Source organism: Chiloscyllium plagiosum, unplaced genomic scaffold (assembly GCF_037043375.1).
Source record: "Chiloscyllium plagiosum isolate Xiang-an unplaced genomic scaffold, Cpla_swu_hap1 HiC_scaffold_35, whole genome shotgun sequence".
Classification (NCBI taxonomy): domain Eukaryota; kingdom Metazoa; phylum Chordata; class Chondrichthyes; order Orectolobiformes; family Hemiscylliidae; genus Chiloscyllium; species Chiloscyllium plagiosum.
Window position 1 is genome coordinate 34649534 of NW_028270173.1, and position 25190 is coordinate 34674723.

At 38.9% G+C, this 25190-nt stretch overlaps 1 protein-coding gene across 1 annotated transcript; it reads right to left on the reverse strand.

Annotated features, from left to right (window-relative positions):
- Positions 1-5151: 5151 nt before the first annotated feature.
- LOC148140638 (putative G protein-coupled receptor 139) lies at positions 5152-24934 on the reverse strand. The gene is made up of 2 exons (XM_087978977.1): positions 24874-24934; positions 5152-6056 (listed from the first exon to the last, which is right to left on the reverse strand). The coding sequence occupies exons 1-2, from the start codon at positions 24932-24934 to the stop codon at positions 5152-5154; spliced, it is 966 nt and encodes a 321-aa protein (XP_087835103.1).
- Between the last annotated feature and the right edge of the window lie 256 nt (positions 24935-25190).

Sequence of the window (25190 nt, forward strand, 5' to 3'; positions counted from 1 at the left end):
AAGGTCTTGTCCAGAAAGATCTCGTTCTCTCGGATGAGCCTAAGGTCCTCGAGTTCTTTCATCAGCGCTGCAATATGCTCGGTCAATAGCTGAATGTGCACACACTTTCCACACATATACCAGCCATATAGAGGAGGAGGGAGGGAGGGAGACCCTACTTTGTAGGACCTGGGGTTTAGAACTCACCCACTCTAATAGCAATCACTTACCTTCCCGACCGGCTTTGCGTTCCGCCTGAACTTCCGCCCAGCTCCCGCCGCGCTCTGCTGCGAAATCTGAGTATTAGAGAGTACGTTTCAGTTATGTAAGTACATTGTGATAGCATTGATGACTTCCATCACTTTGTTGATATTTCAGTGCAGACCTATGAGGTGGAAATTTATTGGATTGGAGTTTCCTTGCCTTTTTTGTACTCGACATATGATGTTTCTACATTATCAGGTAGATGCCAGTAAGTTTTTTGCACTGGGAAAGCTTGACAACAGACGTGACGCTTTCTGGAACAATGTAATGTTCTGATGTTTAGTGTGATTCTAAGTATATTGTCAGCGACCATAGACTTTGCAGCATCCAATGCTTTTCGCCCTGACCTAAAATACCACATGGACTTAATAATCAACTTGACACTTTTAAATGAAGAATCCTGCAAATGCTTCATGTAATATTAGGGCTAACCCCTGGGTGGAAATGTGGATATCAGTGGAATCTTCTCCTCCCATTACTTAGTTCATTGTTTTCTACCGTTCATGACTGGATGTGGTTAGGCTTAAAGATGCATTACTTGTGGATGGCCATGGGTCTGTACATTACATCTTGCTCACTCTTCATTTTGCTTAAAGTCTTTCTGTTTTGTAGTTTCATTTGGTGGACACTATTTAGTGAGGAATACCTGATTAGATTTCTGAGATGTAGTTATAAATTTTTCTATGTAACAAAGTTGTTCCCGTTGCTTGATCCCCTGTACAGGGTAGAATGTTGTTACATTGGCACATGAGTTACACATCGTAGTAAAGCAGATTAATACTGATTATCCACAGGGCCTTATGGACACCCAGTTGTGCGTTGCCTGATTAGTTCAAAATCGTGTGCTGATGTATCGCCACGAGTGGACCCTCATAGTGATACTATCCCTTACAAAAGAATCTATTGCAAGTATATTGTAGATATCAAGTAAGAATGTGTTCTCGCACTTTGTTGAATAAAACAAAACTTGCAAATGTCTGAATCCTGTCCTTCAGATCTTGTCCAGATCGATTCATGTCATTGTTTAAAAAACACCGATTTTGCTGAATCCCAGAGTAGGTTATGTTTTGATGTGAATTTTAGTTATAAATACGTATTGGCTGTTTCCATTGTATGATAGTGCGTGAACCCAGGGAACATCATTTGGAAGTACTGTTTAAGTAATGTCGGTTTTGTGATTGGGTGGTTTTGAAGCAAGGAAGTTTTTTTTACGCACAAAGGCAACAAGCTGAAACTAATCGGCTGACTCTGGTACCTTTTGAAATCAGAGATATTAATAATTTCAAAGGGATATTCATTTGGGTGAAATAATCCTGCCGGTCTACAAGAGCACAGCAATACAACTGATTAGACGTCTCCAAAGTATACACATGCGAATCTAATTCCACATCATGAATGACCTTCTTCACATGCTGCTAGAGGTCTGTAGCAATGCATTCATTCAAAAAGACGACAGAGGGAAGTAGAATAATTGGTCCAACGTATGCTGCCAGGAAACTAAGAGTCTACAATTAAGTATAGCTTGAATACACATCTCAGTTTCCGTTGATCAGAAAGCTAGAAGGCAGCTTATATCAGTAGAATGGGATTGAAATTTGCAACAATAATGCTTTTTCCTGTCTGTGTATAAACATATCCTGTCTGAGCTATGTTCTTTCTTCCTTGTGTACTGTTCTACGAGGTCAACTGGTGGAACAAAAAGAAGTGCTTTGAAAACTGGCTTGTATGAGATGAGATCATTGAGAGAATGGGATCGAATTAGTGGTACAATGACCAGGCAATGTGCAAGCACCATTGAAAGTTTTTCCCATAACCAGCTATGGTGGGGCCTATGACCTAATGTGTGTGCAGTGATATATAAGCTGGATAGTTCTCAATGCGAAACCAAGAGTACACAACTTAGTGGGTATCAAGTATAAGAACAGCTGACTTGAAATGTTTGTTATGGTGAAGGAAGAGAAAAGCGAAGTAAATGAAGAACAGCAAAGAAGCAAAGGAGACAAACAGAAAATGTTGGAAGAGTCTCAGCAGGTGTGGCAACATCTGCGGAGATAAATCAGAGTTACAATTTCGGGTACAGTGAACTTTATCAGAAATAACGGGAGCGAGATAATTTTCTTGCAGAAGATGAGTTTGCTGAAGGGGAGAGAATAAATGGGAGGTGTAGATAAAGCCCAAAGAGAGATGAAAACATTTAGACAGACACTCTACTCAATGCAGTCTACTGTATTCACTGCTCATGTTATACTCTCCTCACACTGGGGAAAGAACGCGTTGACTGGGTGATTACTTTGCAGAACACCTACGTTTTATCCCATCAAACATGTCCTGAGCTCCCAGTTGCCTGTCACTTCAACATATAACCGTATTACCTAGCCAATTGTGCTGCAACAAAGCTCAGTGCAACCTGGAAGAACAGCACATTGTTTTCTTCTTGGGAGCTCTGCAGCCTTTCGGACACAATATTGAGTTCAGAAACTTTATGGCTCATGTCACGTAATCCCATGTCCTGACCCCAGACTCCACATACCAGACTTTGTCATCACATGGTCTGCTAACACACTCCACATTGTGAGCTGCTTGTCATCGCCATTATTAACTATTCATTTCTCAGTCTGACCTTTACACTCTCCTTTTTCTTTACAACTTAATAAATCACTGAACTCATTAACTATGATTTCAGTCTACAGATGCCGCAAGAACCGTCGAAAGTTTCAAGAATTTCTTTTTCCGATTTCCAGCATCCACAGTTCTTTGATTTATTTTTGTTTGTTTCCAGAAGTAGGGAAACGGGTTACTCTGCAAGGTAATATCAATATGCTCTGCAGAAAGTGTATGGGTCAGTTGCTCTTAAATATCTGCTGAAATTTATCTTACTGCCTTCATCTGAAAAAAAGCTTCGACAGCAATGAACTTTATTGTAGAACTATACATCGCTATCAGTAAGGAGTTAAATGCTTGCAAATGTGTTAAGACATAGCTGTAATAACGTTCAGCTAGATATCGATGGATAATCAGGTGCATGACATTCCAGAAAACATTTGATAATATGCCTCATAAGTGGCCATTGTCTGCTCTTGAGACTCCTGGAATTGGCAAAACATTTGGCGTAGAAATGGCATTTGACAGGTATATGGAAGCAGCAATTATGCGAAATTAAAGAATGAGTTTGCTGAAGGGGAGAGAATAAATGGGAGGTGTAGATAAAGCCCAAAGAGAGATCAATTACTTGAGCGGTGGGATTGAAAGATAATCTCAAGATATAAAGGTTTAAAAAATCTGCAAATTATTAGGTGTGTAGATCTCCATTGAAAGATCTACTAAAGCTGTTTGTAAAATGTACAAAACCGTAAAAGAAGTGAAGTTCAATGTCGGTAAATATTTTAAAAAAGAGGATTAAACAGAGCATATTGTAATTCTAATAATTCTCAGAATACTAGAGGTTCTCAGACTGGTGGCATCCAAATATATAAATTATCAAAATGTGAAGTAAAGATAAAGATGATAATCAAAGCATTCAGATGGAAAACTGCCTCATATCTGAAGCTCTGGAATACAATAATGCACCTCTATAAATTCTTGGTCAGATGACACTTGCAGTACCATGGAGATCTATGTGTATGATACATTATCTTAAATGTATTGCCCTTGCAGTTAGGGCTGCCTCTATTTAGTAGATGAGCAACTGAGCTCCGGGGTTCACGTTGTTAAAATAGATTAATGAGATAGTGCGTATTGTATGGAGTTGAGAATGCAAAAAATAATGCTTTGAAAGTCACAAGTGAGATTTATTGGAAGTGCACATGGTTGCAACATCCATACAAAGAAAATGCAGCTTGGCATTTCCAATTCTCTCATGGAGAACCCAGTTTTAAATTAATAATCACAGTGTGGTGTGACACAGACTGCGAGCATTCGATCCATTGTGTTTTTTCAAGCTCTCAGAGTGAACATGTATTTAAATAATCAACCATTTGACTTACTTAGCTGAATCTCTCTCCATGCAATTCCAGGTAGTGCGTTCCAGGTGCATATGACAATTTGCATGACTTTTATGTCTCGCTTCCCATTCGCATCCTTTGCAAATCATTCAAAATCAATAACTGTCTGTTACTAATACATTAACGAGTGGGAGAACTTGCTCTCTCGCTACTTTATCCAGCTCCTGGATTGTTTTGAAATTCCTATTACATCTCCTCTTGGCCTTTTCTCTCTTCAAGCATACAAGATAATAAGAAGGATGAAAGAGTGAATCTTTTTCTGCTGTTGGGGACTCCAGAACTCATGATCGTCGACTAAAATCTGGAGCCAGAGCTTACAAAGGGAAACTGCGAAATGGCTTGTTGTGGCAAATCACTGCATGTGACCTTTAACTTGGCTACTTAATGATAAATCATGGAAGAATCCTAAAAGTGTGGGAAAAGGTTATTTGGTCCAACAAGCCCATATCGACCCTTTGGAGGGTAACCCACCCAGACTCTACCCTACATGCACCCCTACATAAAGGCTTTCCAGATATTTGAAAGTGCAAATATCTCCACGTTCTGATCTGCATCAGAAATTCCAACCAACTGGAAAAGCTGCTAGAATACCTTTTACATGGAAGCACAATATTATTGGTTGGTTCCAAAATATTTTGTTCCGAAAAAATAACTCCACGGATGTCGAGAACGTGATTATATAATACCTGACTGAAGGAACATTGTTTGAAAATACTAACACGTTCAGCACAGACCTTTTGGTTCGCGACAGGAAATTGATATTTTACTTCAGAAAAAATGAAATTTAAGTAATCCATTATAAATCACACAGCTGAAATCTTTTAATAAGATTACAGAATAATTATTAAATGACATTGATTTGTACAACAGAGGGAGGAAGTTAATTTTTAATTCCAGCATTATTTTCCTAGTTATTCCTTTTATCAACCGAAATAAAGTGACATTTCAAGAGAGTGAACAGTTCCTTTCTGAACCTACTCTGCGTCACAGCATAAATGACGGTGTTTGTGCAGGAGCTCAGAAGCTGCAGCATGATGCCCACACTTTTGAAAATATCCAAGGGGTTGAATATGAATCTGAGTTTAAAATACCTTTTAATTCGATAATGTAAGAATTCTGCAACTGTTGTCATCCACAGGAGAAGAAAACTAATGGATATTCCAAAAAGTAATAGAATGGACCTTTTCCGCTTCTTCATTTCAAGGTCCTGTGTTTTTTGCCCATTGCTGTCGTGGATACGCAGCTTTCGTCGGGCTTGACTGGCCACGAAAATGTACTTGACTGTAATAATGTTAAAGATTAAAATCAAAACAAATGGCAGAATCGGGGTTAAGAGCTGTTCGAACCAAGAAAATGCTATCCCGGCAAATTGAAAATAGATATCTGGTGACTCGACACAGCCCCGTGGTATTTTGTCAATTGTTCCAGTTGGAATATACAAGAAAGCCCACGATATGTTTTTTATGCAAAATGAAATAGTCATTGTGATGATAACTCGAGTAGCAGTTTTCTCAGTGCAATATTTTGGTTTCAGCTTCTGACAGCAAATGGCTACAAAACGATCAAAAGTAAAGGCAACTGTGAACCAGACAGAAATGTCTATGGCAGTTGGAGATAGGAATAGAATAAGTCTGCAGACAGAAGTGTATATCGGGAAGAAGTTCAAGAAATATAGTGCAATACTCTTGTGTAAAATCACATTACAAAAGATCACCATGAGATCTGCGGTTGCCATAGCCAGTAGGTACTGAGTGATACCTTTAGATAAACCACATTTTCCTTTAGATAGAATGAGAATTGCTATCAGGTTAACTGTGGGGGAAAAAAAATTAAGCAGCAAAAAATAATTAACGGCAAAGTAAACTGTGTTAATGTAAATATTTAACATTCATCACTTGTATTAATCTGTCTTCTTCTGAAGATTGTTTTGAGAGTTTCTCAATTATGTCACATATCTTTCTACATGGATCTAAAGTCGATCATAATATAATGCACCAGTTATTATTTTATGGCACCGAGGATATTAGTTTTAGAAATAAAAGGGGCACTAACAAATGATGCAATGAAGGAACACAAAAATCAACATTTTTAAAAAATCGATGGTAATAACATAGGGAATAGAAGAATGGAAGTAATTGACAGTACGGGAGAAAGCAATGCCTGGGATAAAACAAAATATGGTAGACTGAATCGGGAATAGCATTATATTGTAACTGTCAATAAACATAAAAGAGGCAAAATTTATCGCAAGTCAGTAGTTAAATACGAATAGTAGAAATGTTCAGATCAAAAAGAGAGACTAAATAGGAACAGAAGAGCGTGAGAAGGTGATGATAATTGAGTATTGGATGGACGAAAATAGCAAGGATTGAAACTTTTCAAGCGAACGGAACACGAGGAATAAAAATACTTTTAGAGAAAAATTACAATTGGGAGGAACGAAGAGAAGGTCAAAGATGGAGTTCAAAATTAAAAATTACAGAACACCAGGTTTTAATCCAACAGGTTTCTTTGGAAACACTAACTTTTGGAGTGCCGCTCCTTCATCAGGTTGTTGTTTCATCAAGTTCACAACCACCTGATGAAGAAGCGGAGCTCCAAATGCTCGTGCTTCCAATTACACGGATTGGACTATAACCTAGTGTTGTGTGAGTTTTAACTCTGTACACCCCAGGCCAACACCGGCATATCCAAGTCAAAGATGGACATTGCTATGTGAGTGCATGGCAACTGAGAGATCAACGTAACTGATTTAGCAGGCAAAAGTCAAAAGCAACCATACAATTTAAGGATGTGATACATACACAAAAATAGCTCACCAGGTACTCCCGCTACTGCGAGGAGAGGGTAGTATATGGCCTCAAGCTGAGCTGTTTGTGTCCAAGACATTTCAAGCTTGTCCTCCGCTATTGAAGTTGTTCAAGGCGAACGATCCATCTAAAGTGCTGAGGTTTTGTTTAAATATAAGGCGAAATTAGGAGCTGATTTATTTTGCATTCTGAATGATGTAATGATGTTCAATGCCTAAGGTTGTTTATTGCAAATCTTTGAACACAGATGGTTCTTACAGCATCTGGAGTTTCTTTGATGAAGTCATTAGGCAAGTTAAAAAGTTCATCTGCACCTTTGGGAGAAACAGGAGCAATTTGTAAGAATAACATATTATCTTGCCAAGAGAAGTTTGCTTCAGAAAGAACAGACGATATCTGAACGTAGATGATCAATGAGGCATTTTCATTTGAATTCCAAGAAAATCCTTTCTAATTCCAGTCTGTGATTTTTTTTACGAGCCTCGTACACATCTCTGTCATTTTTAATTCTTACTCATTCTTAGTAACTCTCTATGCTTGGTTCACAATTTCCAACATTTCTCATTTCAAATTATTTTCACTCAATCCATCTGAACCTCTTTCACTGTATGACATAAAGAGAAAGCATTTGAAATATTCAGGAGGGCATGTGAAATTGGGAATTATGAGCTTCCGGGTGCACACGATGAGAGATTGTGGTTGTGTTTCAAACTCCAGGTCTTTTGAAAGAACTCAGCAATGGCTACCTCACAAAGATGTTTTCCTGCCATTGAGTCAGTTTGTATCAAACTCATGGCATCCAATCATTTCTAACTTTTCTTCACAGGGTGCGATTTGGAAGCAATGTCATCCGCTGTTTCACTTCCAAAGAAAGGCCATTCTTCCTCAAATACGAATATGTGTGTTCTCTGCATCCTCAACAAAACTTTGTAAAATGAATACAAGACTTTTTTTTCATTCCAAACTGCATGCAGTAAGAAAAGGCAACTGGCTATTTACATTCTCAATTTCATTCATGGATCAGTTGGAAACCCTTTGTGTTTCTTCTCAGAGTACATCTACATTGTACTGAACAATTAAAAACCTGACTTATTTGAGCAAATATTGTATTTTTTTCGTTGTCCTGTAGAAGTGCTCAATCTGACAGTTCATACACTATGTATTATCTATCACCTTGTGGTGCTGTCACGTGTACTGTTCACTCCTCTTTGGGGCTCCATGTATCCATGCATGGCATTGTCACAGTGCTTTGCATCTTCAGAGAATTTGAGAAAATAATATCATTAAATGCAAGAAAGCTTATTCTAAATGACTGTGTTTCAGCATTAAACCTTCTGCTATTCCAGTCCACTTCACTACTAATATATGTTCCAAATGAGTCGGCATATTCCCAATGCCTTCATGTACACTCATACAATTCTTTGCTATTTATTCTACCACAACTGCAGCCACATAGAACACATATGCATACTTGCTCTTGATTTCATGTCTGGATATTCGGGATTAAGTCACTTGCCTGTTGGTAGATGGCAGTGCTTGAAGGGACTCACTCTGTAATAAGCATGGCAGAGAATCAGACTTCTGTTTTTCCACCTGCATCAATGTACCAGAAGTGATTGCAAGTTGAGAACCAATATGTCCAGTGATGTGGTGACATTACCCACTGAACTATCATCCATGCCATACTCGAGGAGTTACATCACAAAAAAGTTCCAAGAAGTATGATAGGCATGGTTTTCATTCAAGAAAGCCATGTTGACAGTGTTTCCTTTGATCTACAACTATTTGAAATAGTATCTATTTAACAAATATTCTGTTCTGTGGGTTTTCTTTCCACAGTGAATCTTTTCATGTTTGCCATTTTTAAATTTAATTTGCCAAATCTCATTTAATATATAAATGTCTCTTTTGAATTGTCGTACTTTTATCTACGCTGCCTAACTTATCATTTCATTTCATCAGTAAATGTGTTTTGCACGCTTTCCATTTTATAGATTTCATCTCACGTGCCAACATTTTGACATGATATTTTCACATCATACTTTATGTGTTTTTTTTTAAAGAGTATGGACACTAGTACAACTGAATTAGCCTTGAAAGATCTCCGTGTTTGGTAATAAAACATTTGAATCAAAACAAAATCATTCATTTTTAAATGAATCCGTGCTTTTTTTTCCGATTTAATCGATGAAGTCTCAATACTGTTGTCAAGTATACATTGGGCTCTTCTTTAGAATGACAGAATCTTAGATTGATATGGTTCAAAAATGCCCCTTTGGCTCAATGAATCTGCAGCACAAATAAAAACAAACATCTGGACGATCGACAAATCAACTGCTCATCCAAATACCTTTTAAAGTTTTCTCACGTAAAGTATATTCTCAGGCCGACTCCCATTGATATAGCAATGAATTTTCCTTCATCGAATCACCTCCACACCTTGTGCAATTTGCCTGAAATCTACACTGCCTCGCTATCCATCCTTCAACAAGGAGAACAGCTGCAATACCTGTCAATGCACCTCATAGTGTTGAATACATCAATTTGATCCTCTCACAGTTCTTTTGTTCAAACGAAAGCTGCATGAGCACATCTAGACCCTCTTCATAGCTAAATTACTCCATCTGTGGTAACATCATGGTGAGCCTAGTCTGCGCGCTTCCAGTGCAATCATATGCTATCCAGCGCATCATGATCGGAACTGCATAACGAACTTCAACTGTCGCCTAACCACAGTTATGTACAACTTTAGCTCCCTGCTGTTATAAATTATTAAGCTTTCGCAGCACTGTTCCTCCTTCCACTAGACGAAGAAGCAGTGCCTGAAAATTTGTGGTTTTAAATAAACCTGGTGGACCACACCTCTGTATCGCATGACTTCTGAAATTGTCCACCTACTTCCACCAATGGCAACTCCACATTATAAATTTATGCTGTGAAGAGAAATGTCTCATACATCTTCTTTACTGCACAACTAACCATTCCTGCTACTTTCTGCTTGCTCCCTCATTTATTGGGGATATCCTTGCCACTTCTCTCGACAATGTTGTAAAAGTTTCAAATATCCTGACCGTTAGCACAATGCAATCAGCTTGAGGCAGTTCTACACACTCTTGTTAAACCTTTAGTTACCAATAGGAGTCCTTTCGATTGTGTCATAGTGAGTAAATTTAAGCAGAGTTCATACTTCAAGTATGCCCTTTGTTACAATGCTTCCCTCATTTATTGTCTCAACTACGACTTTTTCACTACAGTTTAAACATAAAATACTGAACGGAATGACTTCATTTGGTGGTCAGTTTTTATCATGGGTATACTACTGCCTCTGAGTCCGTCCCATGCATAGACATGAATACAGGATCTCATCCGATGTTGTCTGAAACATTATGAGGAAAACTATTCGACCAGCTGCGTCCTCTTTTGGATAAGATGTCAAACGGGGAGGCTGACTGTGGCTTTAGAAGACGTGGCATGTCCCACGAGCATAATTTCTAAGAAGAGAATTGTGAATATCGTTGCAGTCTTGAGGCCAAATTTTAAGTCTCAACCATCAACGAAATAATATCTAACTTTTTGAGACACGCCTGTGGACAAAACCGTTGCTGTGTTTGCTTTTCTTCACTACAGCAAAACTTTGGCACCAATGTTATTTAAAATAGATTGCAATATCTTGAGGTAACAACAAGAGCTGTATGAATGGAAGTTTGCTTCCGATTCACTATCATAAGCTGTCCAGGTCTTCTTTATTGTTGTGAACTTATGTTCTCAGAGAGAAAACTATTTTTAGTTAATGGATCTTTTAAATGTTGGTGGCATAAAAAAATCAATAATAACCCCACTGATGCAAATTAATGAATTGATCTTAATGGTTGTTTTGAATTAAGTTTCAACTTCCATCCAAGATACAATCCCTTCATTTGTTGCTCGTTCCTTCCAACTTCACTGAAACTGCGTTGCCATATCCAGTAGGCAACATTTTCAATATTGAAGTTTGCTCCAACCAAACATATGAAAAAGCTCTAATACATCGTGCCAAACAGCATAACCGTTCAAAAATTTGGAACAGGCAAAACACCAATCATAGCCAACACACCAATCATGAGCACATGCTTGTAAAAAAAAAAAATCCGATGTGGGATGTGAATCTGTGAGTGGACAACATTTGCTGAATGACCCTGATTATGCATAGTAAAAACAAATCTTGCTCTGAATTTATTTTGGCAGGCTTCACAACATGACACACTTACACCTACTTGTAGCTACATATACTGTTACCTGTGGCCCTTTTTGATTGCAGGTAACATGGAATTGGGTTTCCTCGAACTCAATGAAACAGGTGAGAGATATTGACTTCAAGTTTCCTCAGCCTTTTCGATGCAACACTCTGTCAAATGCCGTGTTGCTGCCTAAAGTTAATCATTGTCACCAGTAGGAAAAGTAAATATTGCTGTGACTGTCACTTATAGAAATAGTTGAGGTATCAGAATTTTGGATGCAAAGAATGGAGAGAGGTGTAGCACAAAAAGATTTCGAACAGATATATAGATGCAGACGGAGCTGGTAACGTGGAAGGAATAACAGGACTGAACCAGTATCTTCTTGGTTAAATCCTCAAAAAAATCTGAATGTATGTTGTAAGGCAAAATTTCCCTCCCGCGAAAACATTCTGTCTATCACAAATCATTCGTTGCCCCTCAAAACAATTTTGCCAGGAGTGGAGTGTTTCAAATGTAAGGAGAGGCTTGAAAGACTGAATGTTTTTTTTTTACTGCAGCATACGATGTTGAGGGGGAACCTTATGATGGATATGGATAACGTAAGTGATAGTTGTCTTTTAACTCGTTTGGGGTATTTCACGAATCGGGGCATATTTTTCAGGTAAGAAGAGAAAGATTTAAATAAAACAAACACGAGGGAAAACGTTTTTACACGGAGAGTGGTTCGTGAGTGGAATCAACTTCCAGAAGAAGTACTGAATACAGGTACAGTTACCACGTTTAAAAAGACTTTTAGATAAGTGCATGAATAAGAAATGTTTGGAGAGATAGGGGCTATGCACAGGTCAGTGAGACGAGTTTAGTTTGTGTCTATATTCGGCATGGACTCATTGGACTGAAGGTTCTGTTTCCATTTTGTCTAACAGCCTGCCTTGATGAGTATTGGCTTGATGAGTAATACTTGTCTTGTCTGTTTTTGCAGTATGTATCCGCTTTACAGTCCGATTCAAAACAATTTCCTATAGTAGCAGTACTGAGACACATTGTTTTGCCGTCATCCCTCCTCCACGAACCCTTTTACCTTTACCAAATTCATTCAATTTGGATTACTTTACAGTGTGGAAACAGGCCCTTTGGCCCAACAAGTCCACACCGACCCGCCGAAGCGCAAACCACCCAAACCCCTACATTTATCCCTTACCTAACACTACGGACAATTTAGTATGGCCAATTCACCTGACCTGCACATCTTTGGATGTGGGAGGAAACCGGAGCACCCGGAGGAGAATGTGCAAACTCCACACAGTCAGTTGCCTAAGGCGGGAATTGAACCCGGGTCTCCGGCGCTGTGAGGCAGCAGTGCTAACCACTGTGCCGCCCATTTTCTGCCCTTCTTTATTTCTAACTGCCCTATTCACCCGTCTACACAATATTTATTTCAGTACAATCCTCACAAAATAATTTCTTTCCCCCTTTTTCCAGTGTATAAAGCACTGCATGCAGATATCAGAGGGCTCTTTCAAGTATTCTCATTGATGATTCCTCAACAACCGATCGTGTTCAGAAATCCAGGTCTTGACTGAATTGGGAAAGTGATTGCTCATCCCCCAAGAACTTGAAGTTACAAATACAAAGATTAAGAACACATTAAATGTAATTTCAATACCAGATCAAGTTCTGAAACCAAAGTGGCAAGAGAAATAATAATGGAGATGTTTTGTTCAGAGCCTGGAAAGACATGAATTCGCACACATTTTCTTCTTTGCATAAGTACCCCGAGTTTTGAATCTCGATGCCTTCAGCTCGATCTCAGTGTCAAACATTGTTTTATGAAGAAATATTGAGCAGTTTTCATCAAACAACTCCGTAGTTGAGAAGAATGATCAGAGATCTAAATGATGCATAGAAGATGCTAAAGGCGATGACAAACTTGACGCTTTCCCCCCTTTTGGGACAATACAGAATTAGAGAATAAAGTGTGATAGATTTCAGACAGAGATGAGGAGGAATTACTTCTCTCAAAGGGACATGAACCTGTGGAAGTCACCAAATTTTATTTAGTAATGGGTTAAAGGGCCTTGGCTTGCAGGCAGGAAAATGGAGTGCAGGCCAAATTGAGATCAAGTATGATTGAGATCAACCAAATGATGGAACAAACTTGAAGAGCTGAAATGCCTACGTCAGCCCCAAGTCTTCATGCTCTTACATCTGTAGTTGTGGTGGGGCATGCAGTTGATGAGAAAGCGGTTGTGCAGCTTTCTGTGTTACTGAAGTTATGCACCGTGCTGTTAGTCATGGTATTGGCTAGTTTTGTGATTCTGAGCAAAGATCGAATATGCAGTTGTCTTGGATATCGAAGTGAAAGGATGAAAATTGTAAAAAATGAGTGTCTCGCTGGCAACGCATGACATTCCGAATACACAAACTGCATTCCATTGATTTTCCAATCCCCTATCAAGCAGTGTTGTCTATAAATGAATATAACGTTATGCACTTTGACAAAAGAAAACAGTTGCCTTTCGTCAGTTTTACGAAAGAGCACTTGCCTCATTAGCAATGATGACCGCCGATAGTAGTGAAAGCTGTGAGCTGGGAAATAAAGGTTTGTATTGTGATGAGTGTAATAATTACATTCAGCAATGGACCATACAAAAATAAAATTTCCTTACGTTTTCTATTCCACGTAGGTTGTCTCAAACAGGATGGGAATATTTGACCTAACAAATATACTATTCTCTTCACGTAACGTGTCACTTCTCTGGAGTTATCCCCTTCCAGCTGTAGCTTCACTGGTTATTTTCTCTGACTTTTCCGGCACCTGCACCATCTTGCTATTCTTCAGGTTTCTCGTGAGGTGGAGTGTTTGAGAATAAGGTCAACATGTGCTTGGAAAGTGGCTCATGTCACTCTCTCCTGTCTGTAAATGTGTGAATCCACGTTGTTTCGCTGGACAGCTTTTTGTTAATTAGTTTACATGAGCCACAATTGGACATACTACATACCAAAAAATAATATCGTGATCAGCACTGAAACTGCAAACAGACGGCAACCAGTGTCCAAGTATCAAGTACCTGCATCGTGAATTCTCAGTTGAGTCAGCATTTTTGATAATAGTTTGGAAAGAATCGTACTCAGCACTGCAATACTGTTGGGTTCCACTTTACAGTGCGGCGAAGTTTTTGTATCTACATTATAGAAAGCTGTGTTTTGCAATTGAAAACTGGAAAAGTAGTACACCCCTTGTGCAATAATCAGTGGCCACCCCTAAAAACTGAATGAAAGTGTTTCTATCCTCAAATGACTCATGCAGCAAAATGCATTCAGTCAAAGAGCAGCACGCATGGGAAAATGTTCTAGTAAAAATAATTTTGAGGAATTGTTTAAAGCTGATACACATAAGAAATTCATTAGAGTAAGAAGATTGTTATATTGTCACCAAAAGAGATTTGAATACAAATTATGAGACGATCGGTGGAACTGAATACTGTTTCGAATACAAGTTATCCTTTTCCTTCAAATTCATTTCTCAAAAGAATATGAATCGCAGCAGCTCAAATGGACTTGTTACAAATGCTCTCATCAGAATCACGATGTGCTTTTTTCTGATTTGGCTGAATTCGGGAAGTTTCATCATCTTTTCCCGTGACAGAAAACGGATCTGCCAATATAGTCAGTTGCAATATTCACATTTATTTATACTAGAGATAGAGTATAGGGTCTGCTCCAGATAGAAGGGAAATTGAACTTTGCAATGTTACACAAGCTAAACTTCAAAGCTAATGGAGATATACAGCAAAAGCTCGCCCTTATCAAACACAATAGAAGTTCAGTTGAATGTTTCACTTTATTAAAGAGGGTTGCAAAGTTAACATTCTTCAACAAAATTTCTTACACATCGTTTCAGTTTAATCATGTATACTTTCTAATATAAAATATAGACATTTTAACAATAGATATTACCAGTTCATCGGATACAATTATTGCATATTGAATGTAAAAATCTCTACTTGACTCACAATCTTTCCAAATGGGCTTGCAATTTACTTACATTGTTGAATGGAACTTACGGAGATGTCTGTTATATTTGATTCTTACTGAGATCCTATTTTGTCACTTTTTTTTGCTTGCACTAACACAGGAGCAGATACTTGGACATTTTCTTGAAGGTCATAAAGCAAAATGCGAAGCAGTCTGTGTTATGGGAGTATTGATCAAACAGAACCAGTATCCAATGTTCCAAACTATGCTGGGGACATATATTGAGCAGAAGGTATCCATGAGAACTATGATGTTGCATGAAGTCCTTGTAGTTATAAAGGCCAGGAGAATTGCCAGGGTGGTCCTAATTAACTATTTTTACTCGTAATACAGCACTATTTGATCGCTTGGCATGTGTTCTGGTCACATTCACAATAATGTCTATTATTCTGCTCTCTCTACCATTCCCATTCTTGATACTCGTACCGGATACTTTTCATATGTTGATGTCACTGTCAACATTATTTTGAAGTTTGCTGAAAATATTTATTGAAGAGCGTGTCAAGTTGCTTAACTTGAAATAGTGGAATGCAGTTAAACATTCGTGCTCATTTGTGCAGCATCTTCATTGTTCGCATTTGCTGAAGCCAGGTTGAGAGAGCCAGACTCTTTAGAGAGCAACGCCTATTTTTCTTGAGTAAAGCGACGAGGAGAGATGGTGGAGAGAAGGCTGCCGGGTAAGTCAGTTTTTCCTACTTAAAAAAGTGCCTGACCTCGAGAGTCGGGCCTCCATTTTAAACAGAGCAGCGAGGAGAGCGGGCGGAGAGAAGCGAAAGCTGCCGGGTAAGTCAAATGTTCCCACTCCAAAATGGACTCACCTCGAGAGCTGCCTGGAAGTTTTTAAGTTGGTAGGATCTCCCTCCCACTCACCTCCTCTAACCTGACTAAGAGTCTGTAATCTCGGTAAATTTTCAGGTTTTCCCTTTTTTTCTTTTTTCAGATTAGCGGGTTTATGGCTGATAGGGCAGTTGCATGTTCCTTATGCAGAATGTGGCAGATGAGAGACATGGCGCATGTCTCTGCCGACCATAGCTCGGGAAGTGCACCCAACTCCAGCTCCTTGAAAACCATATAATAGAATGGAAGGTTAAAAAAAATGTTAGAGAAAGAAATTGTGAATAGTGGTTAGTTAATTATTCGCTGTTATACTTTCAGAATTAAAGTTGTTAATTTTATTTTATATTGTTCTTGCCCACGAGAATGTTCACAGATTACTGCACTGGGTAAATCTTTTCCGTGTTGCCGGTTTTAAAATAAAGAGAGTTTACCCCGTGTCATAACATTGAGTGGCATTGCCAAGTTATCTCAAAAGACTTTAAGTCCAGTAGTCGAATAGTGTTTATTAAAATACTTTTGTGCTCTGCAACAAAACAAAACTCGGAAGTGTAATATTTTCAGACGTTTGACTGATTCTTCTAAGTTCATGCATTACCAATATAAGTTCAAGTAGTAGACTGAGAAATCCAATAATTTAAGCAAGTTCAGAAAAAGACTATATGCAGCAATGTGAACACCAGCTCACTGCCATCATCCCAGATAACTTCTCGGCCAGGTCCAACTGTTAAGTGAAACCAACAAAGGTCTAGGAGAGACAGAGATCTGTGCAAAATATTGAGTGTTTAATTTTGATGGTGTGACTTTCAAATTTCTGGCAGTGACATATTAATGAAAACTGAGCAACACATAGTTTTTCTGTTGATATAATTCGGTTATTTTATGAGAAGTGTTGAATACCACATGATAAGATTTCTGTTTTGTTTTCTTCTAAGTTCATGCATTACCAATATAAGTTCAAGTAGTAGACTGAGAAATCCAATAATTTAAGCAAGTTCAGAAAAAGACTATATGCAGCAATGTGAACACCAGCTCACTGCCATCATCCCAGATAACTTCTCGGCCAGGTCCAACTGTTAAGAGAAACCAACAAAGGTCTAGGAGAGACAGAGATCTGTATAAAATATTGAGTGTTTAATTTTGATGTTGTGACTTTCAAATTTCTGGCAGTGACATATTAATGAAAACTGAGCAACACATAGTTTTTCTGTTGATATAATTCGGTTATTTTATGAGAAGTGTTCAATACCACATGATAAGATTTCTGTTTCGTTTTCTTCTCAAAGCTAAAATAAGCAATGCGACATTTAGGATAACAGAAATTTTATCTGAAGATCTTTCTTTGAAATGTATATTGAAAATGTTTGTTGCTGTTCTTTTTAATGGTTCTGTTTATGTGTACTTCATTTCAGAGAGAATATACAATAGTGATCAAATCTCTGTCATCTAACTGCTAATTGGCCTTTAAACATATTTGGAAGGAAAAATACAGTAAGAAGTTGCAAACACAATTATCAATGAGGCACTTAGGGACATGAGAGAAAAATACCCGAACAAAGGGGAGTTATACTATGACGATAACAGAATAGAAAGTGAGTTGAATACTGAGAAACACAGCAAGATTAAGCCATCTGTCTGAGAAGGTCGTCCCGTTGTCAGCGTTGCAGGTTAATAGACTGTGAAGTGCCCTGGAGTCAGCATCACTGATAGGTAATGAGGGAAGAGTTTCCTACGGTCTGCATCTCAGCAACTTAGTCAAGAAAGGGAGTCCCGTGGTCAGTAGGCTGTAAAGTCGTCTCCAATGTGTATCTTACGTCATCACAGTGAACCAGTCTGGAAACAATATCTGCAGTCAGCTTCGCATAAACCACCAGGGAAGTGTATCCCGCAGTCAGCATCATAGTGAATCATTCAGAAAACAGTTTTAGGCATTGAGATTCACAGCAAAACAGTCTGGGAACAATTTCCTACAGTGAACATCACAGCAAAATAGTCTAAAAATGTGTGAGAAAGTAATGCCATGCAAATGGGAGGAAGGAATTAGTAATGTACAGTAAGGTGCGTTTATATGCTATTCTCATCGCTTGAGGTTTTTAAGATATTTATTTTGAGCTTTCAGTTTGTCAGAACAACCGTGCACTGATGTGGAGAAGAAGGCCCTCGAGGTTTTGACTTTATTTGATTTCAAGGACAAAGTAAAATTTTGACTGAGAGGGGTAAATCATGGAAGGCCCTGGCGGGCTTCTCCTTCTCCATGTGGCAAATTAGGAATAGTTTCACTTCTGGGCATCAAAAGTGTGCCGAAAGTATCTGAACGTGCAGCCACTCCTAGCACGAGTTTCAGAGCTGAAACAGTCGTTGAGGAAATTGACGCATACCACTAATTCTGAGAGTATAGTGAATAATGCCTGCAGAGAGGTGGTCACTATGCATGCTAAAACGCCTGCATTCAGGGTAGGACCTTTGTAAATTCCTGATCTCACGGGAAAGTTCAGCCTCCCATTCGTATGTAATGGCCAACAGCATGATTCTGAGGTATTCTGAGTCCTTCATAGTATTTACAGGTTGTCTGACCTAAAAAACAAACAAAAAAGGTGCACTTGTAATGGTCGAAACTAGGAATCAAGGAGTGCTAGATTAACAATTTCGGAATTTGCATTCAAACGTCATCATGGCAGATGGGGGAACATCAATTTATTTCAATATTAGTCTGATAACCCATTTACTGCCATCGATTGTTCTAAAAGTGATTTGTTTCACGATGTTCTTTAGGAATAGAATCTGTAATCCCTACCTCGTCTGCAATCTCCAGCACTTTGTTTAACATCTAACTACAGTCTGAAAGTGCCTGCAAATTCATTTCATACAAGAACATTTAAAGTGTGTTAACAAGTTACTACTTTGCCACGTGCCATTACAATGGATAGAACTTTTATCATCCAAAAGTGCTCCAGAGACAATTAACTACGTTTTAAATATATCTGTTGAAACAAAAAGGAAGCAGCTAATTTTCACAAAGCAAGTGTCCCCACTGAGTTTTCTGACAATGTAGAGTTTTTTTTTTGGGGGGTGGGGGTGGTGGTGGGGGGAATTGAACATTGTATAGTAGAACACAAGCCAGATCTTCATCGAAACAGTAGTGTGGAAAGTTTTGCCTCACCAACGGAGGACAACTATATCACGATTTTGGCATCTCATTAAAAAGAGATATTTTCAACAATGCAACAATCCATTTGCATTGCCCTTTCAACAGCACAGAATCTTCTCGTCGTCTTCCATCCAAAAGTTCATTCCTAACCCTAACTACGACATACAGACTGATCTTCTACTATAGCAGAGCTTCTACCTGCACTAATCCCAGCCAGTACTGCCAGTGATTTTGTCATTACTGCCCTACAAACAGTGCCCCAGAAAAGTCCTTCACCGCTCTTTCTGCTGGGCTCCAGCAATGCAACCCACCATCAAATCTTAATGAGATGGAGAACAATGTGTTCTATGATGTTGCATTGCAATTTTATAAAATGCACCAGTATTTCAGGAAGAAACAGCAACATTTGAAACAATTGCTGAAGGACTTATTACGGTATAACAGGACATTATTGGTAGGGAAACTGACAAAATAAATACAACACTGTTCCTAACGATGCCAAGCATAACAATCATAGATGTCAAAATATTTTGAATTTACTCGGCTTATCTTACATATAACTTTATGTTTTTGACCTCTCATGACCTCCTCTTACATTCTCCCTTCGTAAGAAAGCTCTATCTGCTTTGAGATACTGTGTATCATGGAGGTAGTGGGCAGCTGTTTACAGTTCGTCAGTGCAACAGAGTCGAGATGTGGAGAAGAGGCCAAGAGTTATTGAAGTTATTTGATTTTAAGGATAAACTATGGTTTTGACTTAAAGGGGCATGTTATGGTAGGCCCTGGTGTCCTCTGCCTACTTCATACAGCAAATCAGAAACATTTCCAGTGCTGGGGATTGGAAATTGCGTCGAAACTATCTCCAGCTGCAGCTCCTCCAAAACGGCTTTCAGACCTGGAGCACTGGTTGGAAACAATGCGGCACAATGGTGATTTTAAGAATATGGTGGACAGTGCCTGAAGAGAGGTGGTCGCTCTGGAGGCTAAAACGCCAGCTGTCGGAGTAGGACATTTGACAGGCGGTGCAGGAGTACACCGATCGGCCGCAAATTCCCCACCTCACCAGGCCAGTTCAGCTTTCCATTTGTGTGTAACAGTCCTCAGCAAGACGAAGTGATATTCTGTGTTGATTTCTTATGCACTAATTCTTTCATAGTATTCACAGGCTGTTTTACCTACAAAGAAAATAAAGTGGTGCAATGACAATAGATTGTTGTCTGCGAATCAATGAGTGCCAGATTAGCAATCGAAGAAATTGTATTCAAACTTCACCATGGCAGATAGGGGAACATCAATTCATTTAAATGCTAGTCTTTTAAATGGGAACTCTGCAACTGCCATTGGCTATTTTAAAAGTCATTTGGTTCACATATGCTTTGAGGAAGGGAATCTGCAGTATTTACCTCGTGTGCAATATATCACACTTGGTTTGTCATTTAATACATTCTGAAATTGCCTTGCAAGTGATTCGACATAAGAGCATTTAGGGTAGGATAACATGTTATTACCTTGCTACATGCCATGAAAAATGGATCGTTAGAACATTTACAATCGATTACAGGGCATCCAAACTTTCTCCAGTGCCAATTAACTACACTTTAAATGGCATATCTGTTGAAAAGGAATGAAGCTGCCAATTTGTGCAGAGCAAATGTCCTTTAGACGTTCTGTGACAATACCAAGGTAACCTTGTTTTTGTGAAATTGATCATTCCACAGCAGAACATAAGCCCGACCTTTTTCAAAATAGTGGCGTGGGAAGTTTTGCCTCATGAAAGAAAGTCAACAAAATAATTCTAATCGAAAAGAGGTATCTTCACAAGTGCAGCAATCCTTTTGCATTGCTGTTCCAATATCGCAGAAGCTTCTCTCAGTCCTCCCACCCTCCAGTGTAGTGCTGCCTCACTCTTACCCCATGGGGTGGCACACTCGCTTATTGGTTAGAACTGCTGCCTCACAGCACCAGGGACCCAAGGTTGATTTCCACCTCGGGTGACTGTCTGTGTAGGGTTTGCACATTCTCCCTGTGGTTGTGTGGGTTTACTCTGGATGCCCCGGTTTCCTCCCACAATCCAAAATTATGCAGGTTACGTGAATCGGTCATGCTCAATTGCCCATAGTGTTAGGCACATTCGTCAGGGGTAAATGTGGAGTGGGGGTATGGGTCTGGCTGGGTTACTCTTCGGAGGGTTGGTGTGGACTTGTTGGGCCGAAGAGCCTGTTTCCATACAGTGAGTAGTCTAATGTAATACTGTGGCACTACAAATGCCCTGATCCTTCATACTGCAGAGCGCATTCAAGCACTAATCCCGGACAATTCATTTTTTTTAGGACTGTTCCAGAAACCGTTCAGAACACGTTTTACTGCTGATTCTGCTGACGCTCTGACAATGCAACCAGCCCTCAATTCTGATCGAAATGGGCAAAAATCTGTTCTACAATGTTGCATTGCGTTTTTCTAACCTGCACCAGCACTTCAGGAAGAAACAGCAACGTTTCAAACAATTACTGAAAGACTGAGTAGAGTATAAGAAGCATTATGGACATGAAAATTGACAAACAAATGCATCACTCTATTCAAATGTGCCATTAATAACGAGCATGAATATCAAAGTTTATCGAACTTACTTGGTTTATCTTCAAATACTGCTTTACCTTTTTGCCTTTCATGGCCTCGTCCTCCATCCACCTTAAGAGAGACTGATCCCATTTCAGTGGCTATTTATCATGGAGATGGTGGGCAACTGTTGCTCAGCATCCAATCATGGACTTCTGTTGCTGATGTCCATGAGTTTAAATGAATCTGTATTACTAGCCTCTCACGGTTTGACTTAGTTTATTTTGCTTTTGCGCATTATTCCAAAAAATAGTATATTGTTTTCTAATCATGCGGTTAGGTTTAATCAGGCGAGTTGTTGTACTTGTACCCGTCGTTACCTGATATTAAAATTGTGATAATTTATTAAGGCTGACTACTGTGTTGTTGTTAGCATCGAATATTCTTTGTTAACAAAACTGCAGGCTCGTAATACATTGGAAAGAGTAGTTTCTGAATATAAAATTCTTGGAGCAATAATTTTAGAATATCCTTCCAAACTGAAAATCATCCAATTTACCAATGACCTCTGTTTCATAACCAAGCACAGCGAATGTTAATCAGATTGGCTTCTCATTAATATTGTTAATCAGTCGATCGAGTCATACTCTATTGACGTAATGTATCATTTTAGCATGATTAAAAACGTTTATTACACCAATTATAGCACAGCAAAACATGTCGAAATGTTCAGAGTTGATGGATGACGTTAATAGATGTTTGGCTGAACATGCTGCTCTTAAAAAAAAATGTTAGTTTCAAAGTCCAAAGTTTGGTTTCTCTTCATTGCACGTGACAGTATGTGCTATATTGTCTTGCCTCCACATTTCGCCTCTCTCTCTGTGGTTGTTTTACCTATGGGTATTTTAATATTAAGCGAATTACCTCTAATCTTTTGGCGATGGTATTTGTTTGGCTCACAGGGATAAATTCTCTGCCCTATATTTTAGCCATTGATCGGCAGGCGGTTGGAGATTCTGCTCTGGCCACTGTGACATTGGTTCACTCGGCCAAAGGGGTAAAGTGGAAATCTGACTGGAAATCTGAATTTGTGTTAAGAAAAATGCACTTTGTGCAATAGAAGTAAATGCCAGAATTTGGTGATCATTAATGCATCTCATTCCTTGACACGCGGTTTCAGACACTTCAAGTGAGATCTCAGCCCAGAAAACAATATCAGCGCAGCCTATCAACGGTCAAGATCATTAATCATGTTTGATATATGCATTGTCTTCGTCGGATTGACTTCTTCAGCTATTGAAAGCAATACATCGGATGACATTATGCAACCTCACCAAATTCTGGGCCTGTTTTCCCATTGTCTCTGACGAGACACTTGGAACCCGAAAGTAATACTAATTTATATTTGAGGCTGCGCTATCTGTTGGCGATATTAACTACCATTCAACAGCAAAATAGTCACAGCGTTACTTAAGACAAAATAGGTCATGGTTTGTGAAGTTTGTAGCTCAGGTTGACAACACATCTATCCTGAGACAAGCTAAGCAAAGACATACCAGAGAATTCCTAGTTGCCTCGCACTCCAACCACAACGCCATAAACAAACACATAGATCTAGATGCCATCTATCAACCCCTCAAAAACGAACAGGAAATGACATCACCACAAACCCCAGGAACCCCATCCAGGCGAAAGATATAAATAGAAAGCAGGAGACAACTGCATGATTCATTACTTGTGTCTGCATTACATCTTACTCATTCTACATTTTGATTGAAGTCTTCCCGTGTTGTAGTTTAATTAGAGGACACTCTTTTGTGAGGAATACCTGGTTAGATTCCTCAGATGCAGTTGTAAATTTCTCATTGAACCAAGGTTGATTCCATGGGCTTGATTCCCTGTTCAAGTTAGAATGTTGTCATATGGGCACATTAGTCACTGATTATGGTAAAGTATCTCACAGCCAACGCTGATTATCCACAGGGCCTTATGGACACCCAGTTGTGAGGTGCCTGATAAGTTCAAAATCTATCCAATTTAGCGTGCTGATATGTCGCCACGAGTGGACCTTCATATTGATACCATCACTTGCAGAAGCATCTGTTGCTTGTGTTGGTGATTTCAAGTCAGAATGCGTTCTCCCTTTTGTTGAATAAATGAACACTTGGAACTAATTGAATCCAGTCCAGGTCATATCCAAATCGATTTATATATTTCTTTTCGAAACCACATCTTTTGTTGGATCCCTGAAAAGCTTATGTTTTAATGTGGATTTTAGTACACGCTCCAACAAGGAGTGCAGAGATTGGAGTGATCGTGAAATTCAAGGTCGGGAATCCTTGTTTGTTGCATCTGTATCTGTGATATTTCATTGAATCGTGGGAAAATTTCAGGACTCTCAGGGTAATTCCATCTCGACATGCAGTCACACTTTGGTCAGGATTTACCCATTTATGATGATGACACTGCTTGGAACAGTGGCTACAAGTTATAATATCGTAAGAAGCATTATTTAAGGTTGTTGTTCCTTAACACGTCTGGAGGCCAGCTGTCAATATTTTGAAAGAAATGATCATAAAGAGGATATTGCAGGGTCAGAGGACTGTGAACGCCATTTTATTTAAGGTTTCACGGTCAATTTCTGTGGTCTGTGTGATTTCATTCCTTTTATTAGACTTCCAGTGCTTTGTTGCAACTTGGTGACTTTGCTAGCTTCTGCAGAAGGCAGTTATGAATTAACAATATTCCTTGCGCTTGGATTCATATGTAAGGCCAACCAGAAATGAACAATCGACTTCATTCCGTAAACGACATCAGTGAAACAGACACGTTTTTATTTCCTGACAATTGAAGATAATTGCAATTAAATTATCTTTTAGTTCCAGATTTACACAAACTTAAAGGATAATACATACCGTGTCTCTTGATGGTTTTATTAAGGCATGAAATGTAAACACGGCAGGAAGATTAAAGTCCTGAAAGTTTTCTCCTGTGGAAGAGAGGATGGTTTCCATAGCAATACTTACCGTCTTTCTGGAAGACAATTACGATAGTCAAATTCCTGATGTCGGTTTTGGAGGATCCCATTTCACCATATGGTTATGGGACAGATTTTTGATATCAGATATAATTTCTGAATAGTTATACTGGAATGGTATCAGTTCAGCGATTTGTGTTTTTCATTTTTTTGTTGCTGTTTCGCAGTTGTTCCCCTGGTAGCAGTTGTTCCATGGTTTCCACTGCATCATAGTGGGGTAAAGCCTGAGAGCACCAGCATCCACAATGTATTCATGCTTTAAAGTTTGTTGAAAATCTTCTTTCTATCTTAGATCCATGAGATTTT